Raw genomic sequence first — 12,916 nt, 5'->3', positions numbered from 1 at the left:
ATTTAAAGTAAACAATTCAGTGATTTTTAGTGTATCCATAGAACTGAAGATGTCCTCTTTCTAAACTGCCCTTTTCTTCACTCTTTATTCCATTAGAGTTTGCCCCATTCTTCTTCAAAACAGTCTTATTTCCTGCTGGTGCTGCTAGCACACAGCAAACACGCACTCTGCCATAAACTGCGTCTGAGCCTTCAGGCTGTGTTTCTGTGTGTGTGGCCCAACTATTTCTCGTCTTTCACTCCTTTTACTCTCTCTGTGATTTGTGTCCTATATACTGATCTGATGATAATACCTGGCTGTTTGCATACCAAACTATATGTGTCACACTCGAGGTAGAAGAGAGGGAATTTTAAAGATAGTTGAATCATGGCAGACAAATGACTTGAGTGATTAAACCATCCTATAGTTATGGCTTCATTTATGTTTGAGAGACTGTTGTAATTGGGGTTTTTGATTAGTTCTTTGTTATGTTTTCTTTCTTTCCTTTTTTTTTTTTTTTTTTTTTTTGGTTTTTTGAGACAGGGTTTCTCTGTGTAGCCCTGGCTGTCCTGGAACTCACTTTGTAGACCAGGCTGGCCTGGAACTCAGCAATCCACCTGCCTCTGCCCCCTGAGTGCTGGTGTTAAAGGCATGTGCCACTATTGCTGGGTTGTTTTTTTTGTTTGTTTGTTTTTGTTTTTTTTAATGGGTTTTTACTCTTTAGCTCTAGCTGTCTCGGATATGCCTACCCCAGCCTCTCAAGCACTAGGATTAAAGATGTGAGCCACTATGCCTAGCAAAATAGTTTCTTAATATAAATTAGCAGCCACTTCTTCATTTTAACTGATATGTAGGATAATTTGAAGTTTTGGAAGAATTGGATAGAACCAAATAGCTGATTTTGGCTCTTGTAGATTTAGTCATATTTTACCAATTTTAAAAAATTTTACGTCAGTTGTTGTGTTTGGGACTGAACCCAGCGTTTCAAGCTTGCCAAGCTGCTGGTGTACCATTGATAAAGTCCCCTGCTCCTGTCTCTGCTGTTACTCTTAAATTTTTGATTGTAAAACATCAGATTAGGACCAGGTGTGGTGGCACACGCCTTTCTTTAATCTCAGTGAGTTTGAGGCCTGCCTGGTCTACAAAGTTGAGTTCCAGGACAGCCAAGGCTACCCAGAGAAACCCTGTCTCAAATAACAACAACAAAATTATATTAGTAAAGCCGATGTGTTTGTGGCCTATTTCTAGGAAAAATTAGTAAAGCAAGAACAGTACGTAGAAAGCCTATGCCTGTGTGTTATCTTAAAGTCAGAGTCATACAGTGAGAAAGTATGAGAGTAAATTAACTGTCCAAAGGCCCGGGTACTTAGATGACTTTTCTTGCCCAGAACTCACATAAAGTTACAGGAAGAGCTAGGCTTGGAGCCCCATGCCTGTGGTCCTAACACTGGTGAGACTGAAGCTGGATGGGACATATCCTCAGCTGTCACCTCAGTATGGGAACACAACTATTCTCTCAGAAATGCGGCACACTCCAGTATGGTTGTTGTGGTGGTGGCAGTGGTGTTTTGCGGGAAGACCTGATAATCTCTTACTGATTACATTTTGTGGAAAGTTTACCTTATAATTTTTTGCCTTTTTCCAACTTACATGAACATGTGTGAATAAAATCATATATTATGTATTGTTTGTATCTAATTTTTCAATCAACATCATACTGTATTCCTAATAATAAGGTACTGGTAATAAAAAATTTTAAATGAAGTAGGAAAAGCTGGTTATGGTGGCACACACCTTTAATTCCAGTGCTTGGCAGACAGAGACAGATGGATGCAGATCTCTGAGTCTACATAGTGAGTTCCAGGACAACCAGAGCTCCTACCTAAAAAAAAAACAAAAAAAAAAAACAAAAACAAAAACAAAAAAAAACCCAATAATAATAGACCTGCCTCAAAAACCCAACAATAATAAACTGATTAACAAGATATAAAATTATCATAAATATAAGTAACTAATCAATATTTTTTATTTTTGATAAGTATTAGGAAATCCATTTGTTTTTTTTCTGTACTTCTCAAAATACTATCTCATAATCTTTTTTTCTTTTAAAAGTTTTAGCTGGGCACTTAAAAGTTTTAGCCAGGCAGTGGTGGCACACAGCACTTGGGAGGCAGATGCAGGCGGATTTCTGAGTTTGAGGCCAGCCTGGTCTACAAAGTGAGGGCTACACAGAGAAACCCTTTCTTGAAAAACCAAAAAAAAAAAATTTCCCTTTTTAAAGTATTTAAAGAAATTGCATGTAATATATTTTGATCATATTCTTTCCTCTCCCCTAACTCCTCCCAGATCCCACCCCCCAACTTCATGTTCTTTCTGTCTCTTTAACAAAACAAATTTAAGAAAGCATCTTTTATTTTGCTGTATACCTAATGTTTTCAATGAGCTATTCTGTAAGGAGTTATAGTTAGTTAACGTCCTCTGAAATAGCAAGTATGGGGGGCTGGAGAGATGGCTCAGCGGTTAAGAGCACTGACTGCTCTTCTGAAGATCTTGAGTTCAAATCCCAGCAACCACATGGTGGCTCGCAACCATCTGTAATGAGATCTTGCGCCCTCTTCTGGTGTGTCTGAAGACAGCTACAGTGTACTTGCATATAATAAGTCTTTAAAAAAAAAAAGAAATAGCAAGTATGACTCTTCTTATATAAATCAAAGTATGTCTTCTTGTGTTTATAAAATATCATTTAGACTTTATTCTATAACTGTAAAATAGCTCAATCTCTAAACCTGTACTTTGTAAAAAATTAGAAAAAAGATTTAAAATCTTTTTCCTTTTTTTTTTTTTTTTTTTCCTGTTGGTAGGAGGAATAAGCATGGTGTGTCTAGAAAGAAGATTGCCCAGATGCTGGATCGCTACGAATTTCAAATGTCCATCTCCATTGTGATGAACTCAGTGGAACCAACACAGAAAAGCATACAAAGACCCCTTCCTCTCGAGGGGGAGCAGAGGTGGGGAGGCTCTCTAGGCTCACATAGTCAAGTATCTATCGCAGATGACTATTAAGTTGGCTGTTTTGGCTGACGTATTGATTACTTTTGAGAACAAAGTAGTGAGCCTGTCTTGACTTTTGAGTAGTTTCAAATAAAAACCACTTTGCTGCCTCACAAGGTGTTTCCTACAAGTTGTTTAGATCCTAAAATACAAATAAAAATTGCATAAAATTGTATTTTAAATGTTTTTATAATCTTTTGTGATAATACTTCTGGTTATTGTGACTGGTAAAATGAAAAAAGAATTAGGATTTTTTTTTCTAAAACTGTATTTTAAACTACTTTATTTTTCAATACAGTTGAACTGCTTTTTTAATAGATCATACTTTAAATTTTTATAAAACCGAGCATTTTTGATTCATTACCCTAAATATACAGAAATACCAGCTTTTTGTAGCATACTTTATAGTTGATTCCTTTAATTTGGCATATCAGGAAATTATGTTTCAGCTAATTCATAATGTGACAAAATTAGCTCTAAGCCATAATTAGCATTTTAACTTAGTTCACACAGAATTTCCCAGCAAGTGTTAGACAGTAGGTATACAACTCACCTCATGGATCATTTATTTACATATGATGTCCATCACCGTTGTGATGAATTTATTGGGACCAACACAGAAAAGCATATGAAGACTCTTTCCTTTTCAGGGGGAGCACATGAGGGGAGGCTCTCTATTCTCTAGGTTCCTGTAATCCACTGACAACATATATCATTTTTAGACCATCCCCTACTCCTTTCTGATTGGATTTGTAGAAGGGCAACAGAGACAAGGCAAGTCTGTATTTTTAAAAACCTGGTAGGCAGTTCTGATAATGGTTCAGTTTTTTGTTGTTAAATTTGATGTAATATAATTCTGATACAAAAGTATTTTGGACAGTTACTTAGTGCTGGCAAAGAACATCTGTCCTGTGAAATGTTGTCTCCTGGCTCTGGTTTTTACTGTGAAGCCAGCTCTGTCTTTACTGAGTAGCTTCCTTCCTTAGATTCTATTCTTTCACTTAGAATTTAAAAATTAGCTCTACTTTTTCATTTTAGAGCCTTGTAATTCATGTCCATCTTCAAACAGAGCTTGCCTCATCTGATCCTAAAGAGTAGTACTGGAAAGAAACTCTACCACCTCTTACTAGAATACCTTTGTTACACTGTGGTATAGAAAACCTTTAATCTCTGGTTTATTTTCTTAAGAAAAAGTCTAGTTAATTGCAATGTAATTCCAACAGTTAATTTATCATGATCCTGTGTATGCTTTGCATATTAATATTTTATGACTTTGAAACTTTTTCCTAAATAGCCTATCTTAAGTCATGTAATCTCTGTGTGTTATTTTGCTGAGTTTCTTTTCAAGTCATGAGGCTGAAAAGTAGATACAGTATTGCAGGCTAGGTCTCTTCCTTACTCTCCTGTTAGTGAGACTCTGACTGCTATTTACCTAAATGCTTTGTGCTGTTCCTCTGTGAGTAGATCCCAACTCGTGTCATCTTATCTTGTTTAGCACATGTGTGTTTGTACGTATTTTATCATCTTAGCTAAACACATAGTAAAAATATGCTAACATATCTGTGTGTCGTTGTAGGTATGTATGTGTATTACATTATACATATCTCTTTAACATAAGATTGCTTTTAATTTAGATTTGTGTTTTCCAGTATATTATTTAGATTTGCACAGTTTGAAAATCATGCTAAAAATTTAAGCTTGACTGTTAAGATATGCTGTGTCTTTAAGAAACTTTATTCAGAATTGAGACATGGCTCGGTGGTTAAGAGTAAGTGCTCTTCCAGAGTTTGATTCCCAGCACCCATATGAGGTGGCACATGACCCCTTGTAACTCCAGGTATTGTGGAATCCAATATCTCTAGCCTTTTATGCACCTGTACACATAGACTTGTACTTGCACACATGTTAGAAGCTTCATTTCAGAGTCATAGTGCTATTAATCTAGTGTTTTTGGGGTTTTTTTGTTTGTTTGTTTTTGTTTTGGTATGGTCTGTTTTCTCTGTGTAGCCCTGACTATCCTGAATTCACCAGGCTACCCTCAAACTCAGAGATCTATCTGTCTGTGTCTTCCAAGTACTGGGATTAAAGGTATACAACCACCATGCCCAGCTTAATCTACTGGGTTTTTTTTTTTTAATAATAAAAAAAAATATTAAGCTCTTAGCCAACTTTTTTTTTTTTGACAAAAATAGAAGCTTGCCTTTGCAAGATATAGATTATAAATACATAACTTTCTGGATTACTTTTGACGGTTTATTTCCTTGTATTTCTGAATAATATCATTCGATTCAGGAAGCAGAGAAGCAGACAGATCTCTGAGTTTGAGGCCAGCCTGGTCTTCAAAGCAAGTCCAGGACAGCTAGAGATATATAGTGAGACCTTGTCCCTCCAAAAAACAAAACAAACAAAATCATTCAGAGATCATTAATCATTTGTTTCTTTTTTTTTTCCAAAGATTTATTTTTATAATGTAAATGAGTACATTATAGCTATCTTCAGACACACACCAGAAGAGGGCATCAGATCCTATTACAGATGGTTGCTGGGATTTGAACTCAGGACCTCTGGAAGAACAGTCAGTGTTCTTAACCACTGAGCCAGCTCTCCAGCCCTTTTGTTTAATTTTTAAAATTAGGAATTCTGTTTAAAGCAGGGAACTCAGCATTAAGACCTTTTGAAGGTAGAAAACTGACTAAGCATTGTGACTAATTTAAAAAATAAATAACAATAATGAGTGACTATGCAATGAAAATAACTAAAATCAACTAATCATAAGACATTGGATGCTAAAAAGCCAATGCAAAATGTACCTGTTGGTTTCCGGCATCTTTCTTTTTCTTTGAATGTAATTTGAGTGCTACTAGTGCCACACCTTGCTGAGTAGCTTCTGTTCTAATTCAGGAAGGTCAGGTGAGAATTGGTGTTTTCTTTGGTTTTAGCCTTTGAGTAAAATTATTTACCTATTTGATAAACACATTCATAGTTATCTTTGTTATATAGTCTTATTACTAAAGCAGTCAATATAAGTAAGTTGAACTTTAGTATTGCTTTTCAATTAGGTAGTTTTATTTCCATTAACCCCCCACTAAAGAAAATATTGCTTTATGTATTTTATCTGTTTAAAAGTAAAATTATGAAATAAAATCATTGGGTTTGTTGAGGTGACAGTTGATTTAAGTACTTGAAGCTTGCTTATTTCTTATCTAATGTAGATTATTGAGCTTCCTAGTTTTATATATTGATAAATTCAGTATACTGAAATTATGAAATTTATACTGTCTAAATTTTCTTCAAAGTGTTCATATTTTATTTACATTTTTATTACAAACTTGTCAGAAACCAATTTTCTGAGTAATGATAAGTGAAATGAGTGGTGTGTTAAATGAAGTGTAAGACATTTGAAATGCTGGAGAAATACAACTCATTGTTACTGTCATTGATAGTGTCCTGAACAGATGTGTTTACTTCTTGGTCCACTGTTGTGCAAGTGTGTACTGATGCGAATCCTTTAACTGAGAAGAGCTAACATTGCACTCCATATACAGTGATGTGTTGCACTAGAGTTGTGGAAAGACTTAGTTTCATTTTGATAGTATCGTTACTTAGAGAGATAATTTAGTGATGGTATAAAGGGTAGATTAAATTTGTAATTTTAATGTTGTTTTATGGATTGAACTATTTGTGAATATTTTCCCATTCAAATTATCAGCTATATTTTTGTAAGTTTACTGGGAAAGAAAAATTGTATTGGGGGGTTGACAAATATCCTGTTGGAGATAAAATACCCTGCTGTTGTTACAGAATAATATTGACATCCTAGGCACGGTGATGCACGCCTTTAATCCACCAACAGCACCAACAGGGAGAGGCAGGCAGGTATCTTTGAGTTCAAGGCTAGATTGGCCAACATGCCAAATTCCAGTGAAACCATGTCTCAAAAAAAATTTTTTTTTGTTTTTAAATTAAGGTACTATTAAAACAATAATTTCTTTGTATACATGCCAGATTTTTTTCATTAGACTGTCCTCAGAGTAGCAAGGAGTTATGTTTGTTGAAATAGATTGTAGAAGAGCCACTATTGATTACCTGCTTCAATTCTGTTCTTTTTTTTTTTAATTTTTTATAAAGCAATATTTAGGTTGATTTCAATTTAGTTGATTCAAATTGTCATGGCTTTGTTTTATGCATATGTTGTTCCTGTGTGTGTGTGTGTGTCCACCATGCATGCAGTAACCTAGGATGTCAGAAGAAGGCATTGGATTCCCCTAGAGCCAGAGTTACAGATGGTTATAAGCTGCCAGGTGGGTGCTGGGATCTGGACCTGGTCCTCTTCACCACTGAGTTATTTCTCTGCCTTTCAAATTGTCAACTGTTTTAAGCCTAAAGAATTCTCACCATTTTGTGCTTTGTAAATTTCAGAGGAAACCTTGGGTTATATTAGTATTGATTTAGTGCAGTTAACTTTAAAAACTCGTGGAAGAATGATTACAGTTGTCAGTGTCTAGATTATAATGAATAGAATATGTGTATAAATAATGATTTAGAACAACCTTTTTATGTAAATTCTTAACACATCACTTTCAGGCTTTATACAGGAAAAAGAGGGTGTTATGCCACAAATAACTCCTAGTGTTTTGTATATTTTTAATTGTGCCAGCATGTGTTTGCATGCATGCATGTGTGTGCCTGTGCAGTCGCTGTCATTCATGTGGAGGTCATGAGTGAGGGTCTGGGATCAAACTCAGGTAGATTAGATTTGGTGGCAAATGTTTTTACCCGCTGAGCTATTCTTTTTTAGTTTTTCTGTGTAGCCCTGGAACTGTCCTGGAACTCACTTTGTAGACCAGGCTGGCCTCAAACTCAGAAATCTGCCTGCCCCTGCCTCCGGAGTGCTGGGATTAAAGGCGTGCACCACCACGCTCGGCATCCACTGAGCTATTCTTTTGGGGAAAAGATCATCAACAATAAAGAGAATGATTATCTTTTTTAAAAAAAAAAAAGCATGGCTTCATATAACCAATCCACAATTGGCTTCAGACTCACTGAATAGCTGAGAAGTCCTGATCCTCCCTGCTGCCATCTCCCAAGTGCTGAGATTATAGGAGGCATGCCACCACCATTTTCCCTTGAATTGGGAAATTTTAATTGTTCTTTTTTAGATAATTAATAGAAGTTTTAGTTATTTGTATTAGGAATAATCTATTTTTCTTCAAAGATTGCTTATTAGTAACACTGTCACATTTCAGGTGTTGTATTGCAATGATTATATATATTATATATACACCTCTCAGCATGTGGTTTGTTAACTTCAATAAGCTGTGTTACAACGTATTTTTTGTAGCTGGGACGCAGCGATGGTGTGAGCACTAATCTTAGAACTAGACAAAACCACATTACCCATCATTACCCTGTCTGGTGGGAACTGAAGACTTTTCAGACTGTGTGTTGAAGGTGATAGTCTAGCACTTTTTTGTTTTTTGTTTTTCCAGACAGGGTTTCTCTGTGTGACCCTGGCTGTCCTGGAACTCATCTCTGTAGACCAGGCTAGCCTCAAACTCAGAGAAATCCACCTGCATCTGCTTCCCAATTGCTGGGATTAAAGGCCTCATCTAGCTCTTAGTAATTCTTTTCTTGTTTACTTTTTACAAAGTTTTAACACCTTTTGTAAACTAATGGGAAGACTGAGAAAGAAGCTCCTGAGTTGTTTGCCTCTCAATTGTATTTGTGGTTAAACTTGACTTTACATTCAGTAGAGTTCATTAAAAGATTGGGTTTGGGCGTTGCTTCTTGTGTTGTAGTCTCAGTTGTCTTTTCATATGAGAAATCTAAACATTTTACTCTTAGGGTTAATGAATTCATCCAAAGCTGTCATAATTATCACCTCCAGTTGGAGTTCTGATCTCGGGTTTGGTTTGTTTCTATATATATCAAAATGAAAGAACATTTGTTTAGGAAGGACTTGTAGATTGTTTTTTCTCAATAGTTTTAGAAGTCATGTTTCTTTTCTTTCATAGTCTTTTTCTGTATGTGCTTTCCTTCTGTTTTCTGCTTAGCAGTCTTCCTGTAGCCACGTGGCATTCTTAGTAAGGATGGTAGGTAAGTGCCTAGCAGAACTCTGTATCTGCTTTTTCCTTCCTGTGATCCACTGATTCCAGTGTCTGCGTGAGCTTCACCCGTGGCTGCAGGTCAGCACTTATTCTCTTGACCCTGTGGGTTAGTACAATTTTGATACAAAAGGCTTATTTGAAAGGCTTATTTTTAAAAAAATCTATTGTTGTGATACTCATTGGTTGAGATTCTCCTAAACATGGTGTAATTTGATGTATAGATTTTAGGAGGAAGTGTTTCAGCAACCAAATTATGGTGATGGGAGGATTCAGTTGATGGGTTATAGCTGAAGACTAATGTTACATAGTTCACTGTTAGAGAGTTAAGCCTCCTCCAGTGCTGTGGCAGCAGACCTCAGCTCACTGACACTTGTGTAAATGACTACTGTCAAGTTAATGCCTGCTGTTGTTGAGCCATAGTCCTAATACATTCAAGTTGAACAATTTTTTCTCTATATATTTCTCTAGTAAGGGATGGAAAAATTTTTATCTAGGGAGGAATGTATCTTTATGTTTACCCACACAGCCCTCTTTTTAACTTAGATTAAGTCTGTAGTACTTATTCAGTTTTTGAAAAGTCAATTCTGAAAATAGAGAAATTGGTAACCATTTAATGTTTAAATGTTTTACACAAATTATACGTTAATATAAAATGTTAATATTTGCTGCTGTTTTTAATGCTTAGCACTTATTTTTAAAATTTCTTGTTTTAATTCACATTTGAAATGTGTATTATTAAATTGTACAAGTTGAGTTTTTTAGTCATGCTTAATTTTCAGATAGCATTCCCTAAAGTAGGTAAACATGGTCTTATTTTGCCTGCTTATTATCTTAGCTGTATTAGCTGTAAGTGTTGTGGAAATTACATGTTTTCCTTCTTTGATGCTCTAAATTAATTTTCAAAAATTAAAAAAATACAGGAAGCAATTTCTTAAGTTTGTTTTATAAATAACATGAAATTAAGTAAGTTTTATAAGGAAAATGTTTATACACTGGAGAGTTGAGTATTTGACTTTGTTTTTTCTAAAATAAATTAATGAACTGGGCTTTGCTTTTGTTTCTTAATTCCTAAGAGTAGTTTGTGGTAGCTTTGAGTCATTTATTGATTAAACTGAGATTTTGCTTTCAGTAGGAAAGACTAAATGAAAGGAGATAGATGGCATAGGTTTCACGATGGTGTTATGTGTGGTAACTGTGAACTTAGGAACTGGAAAGCAGACTGTTCTTAGAAAATAATGAAACATAACACTGGCTACAGATCCAGTTTGTAGTGTTTTATTTATATTTCTGTCAAATACAAGCATAGAAAATGATCTAATATTTTTAAATAATTAAAAACAGTGAGAACTGATATTCTTAAAATTCTAAGGAACAATAGTTGTTGAAAATGGTATCTCCCTACCTCCTTACTATTTGCTGTTTAAAAACCAGTAGAGGCCAAAGTGAAATAATAAGAAAAATTGTCATAATGTCTTCAGAATTTCAATGCCATGGAAGCTTAGATCTTGTTTCTTTCATGTTTGTGGGATTTTTTTTTGTTTTGTTTTGTTTTGTTTTGTTTTGTTTTGTTTTGTTTTAACAGAAGTAGTGAACATGGTTAAGTTTGACACCTGGGCCTCAGACTTCTCCCTGAAACAATCAGTAAGAAAACATTGATCAAAACAGAGCATCTTTACAAGGAGTTTGTTCTGTAATCTGTCACACTGATAACTTCATGGCATGTCTGGTGTTATTCCAGAGCCCCTTTCTCCAGATTGACGTTACCAGGAGGCTTTAGAGATGATTATGAAATATGATCAAGTCTGGTCATACTTTTGATTACGTCTATCAGGTCATTTATAGAATCAGCACTTTCCTAGACAAATCCGAAAAATAAAATCCAGATAGTTTTTATCCTAATCTTAAATGATCCACCAAAATGTTCATGAGCGTTTTCAACAGTTCTCTAAAGGACTGGGAGTGCAAACCTTAGTATGCTTTTAAAAACAGAAATTCTCTCCACTGCTGGGAGCTTAGCCCCTAGCTAGGTCCTCTCTGAAGCAGCCAAGGGGGAAGAGCATTGGTGGGGGCAAGACTTGATCTTGTGAGACATTAAGGTTGCTTTCTAAAATAATGCTTACCTGTCTTTATTCTAAGTTACTCTGAAGCCAGAAGCTTCAGGCCTCTGAATGAATTAACACCTGTTGATTAACAGTGACGGTGGGTTGTTAAGTAAAGGATTAATTGCTAGGGCATTTTTCTCTCTGCCCAGAAACCTTGCCTCTTGCTTGCCAGGCAGGAGAGAGGTTTAGAGAAATAAACTTGTCTTGAACCAGAAGACAGGGTACAGAAGGAAAATTTTTTACACAAGCAAATGTGCATAAACACATATACATTCATATACACATTCATGCATACACACTCATATATACCTTCCTACACTCTTGTGGGGCACAGCTACTTATCTCATATTTACATACACACACACACACACACACACACACACACGCATGCATGCATGCAAATGGAGCAAAAGCACAGTGCACAAAGAACTCAGTCATCTGGATGAAAAACACTCTTTCAACCTTTATTGCATAGAGAAAAAAAAAGCTTCTACCCTTTTATTGCTAAGTGAATTAAACCCAAATCTGTAAGAAAAAAAAGCTTTTTCCTCTTTATTTAGTAAGAATAAGCTTACCTTGCTGTTAAGAGAACTGTTCCATCCTGTGCTCTCTCTGCATTCTTCTTTTGTCTGACTCTGCATTCTGTGTACTCCTCTCCTACTCCTAGTTCTGCTCTCCTGCTTCCTAATGCCATTCTTTCTAGGGTTTTGTTGTACCTATTTTAGGAGAATAGATCACATTGTATCTTATCTCAAAGCTCACCACAAATTTAAACATAAATTCAAATCATAAATTGAATCAGAGTTTACAACAGAGATGTTTACAAGTGTTTTCATTAAGTCTAGTTATTTATATATTTATTTTCTGTCACTAGCTCCATAAATTCATTGAAAGTTAAAAACTACAATTCTCATATTTAAGTTAACAATGAGGTTTTGTATGATAAACCCAATCAATATTTTATCTTCTGTCCTTGAACCTACAATACAACATTCCTTTCATGACCTTTGGTTAATTCTTTTCACAGCTCTAAAGAATGTATTCAAAGTTATAAGTGCCTGCTTTCTGTCTCAGAAGCAATTAACTCATGGTACCAGAAGACGAGCAGAGATTTTTGGTTTTGGTTTTTCTACCAAAGAGCTCTAGTTGCAGCCCTAATTATAAAGTGCTTAATAGTTACTAGTATAATTTTAAGAATCCTTGTAGAATCATCATTAGGAATTAAATAATTTATGTCTGTATATCATCACTATAAGACAGTATATCTTGCCAGGCGGTAGTAGCGCATGCCTTTAATCCCAGCACTTGGGAGGCAGAGGCAGACAGATTTCTGAGTTTGGGTCCAGCCTGGTCTACAGAGTGAGTTCCAGGACAGCCAGGGCTATACGGGGGGTGGGGGGTGGGGGTGGGGAGGAAGACAGTACATCTTTGTTGATCTACAGAAAGTCTGCCCAGTAGGGTAAGCTGGATGCCCAGGAGTTATTATATTAATTTTATAAGGATAAGAAAGGTATATCAGCTGCAGGAATCAAATCCTGAGATTTGTCCCTCAGGCCTTGCCTCCAAAGGTTCATTCATTGTAGTTCCATGGTGCAGCATCACTGGAAGATCACCTGCTAGCCTCTCCTAGATGGAGACTCTTCCTGACACTACCCTCCACTTCACCCTCCACCTCCC

At 35.8% G+C, this 12,916-nt stretch overlaps 1 protein-coding gene across 4 annotated transcripts in view; it reads left to right on the top strand.

The window, feature by feature from the left end:
* Positions 1-12,916, top strand: part of N4bp2l2 (NEDD4 binding protein 2-like 2) — a 65,818-nt gene that overhangs the window by 19,593 nt on the left and 33,309 nt on the right. For 3 of the 4 annotated variants that reach the window (XM_030254630.1, XM_030254629.1, NM_001362416.1), the window contains exon 6: positions 2,841-2,987. In XM_030254630.1, coding sequence (XP_030110490.1) covers positions 2,841-2,987 — 147 coding nt within the window. Of the gene's footprint in view, positions 1-2,840; positions 10,184-12,916 lie in introns of those variants that run through there. The other variant, NM_201369.3, reaches the window with a different exon arrangement.

The sequence above is a fragment of the Mus musculus genome, chromosome 5 (assembly GCF_000001635.26).
Source record: "Mus musculus strain C57BL/6J chromosome 5, GRCm38.p6 C57BL/6J".
NCBI lineage: Eukaryota > Metazoa > Chordata > Mammalia > Rodentia > Muridae > Mus > Mus musculus.
The sequence above is the reverse complement of the archived record's forward strand: the minus strand, read 5'-3'. Positions and strand labels throughout refer to the sequence as shown.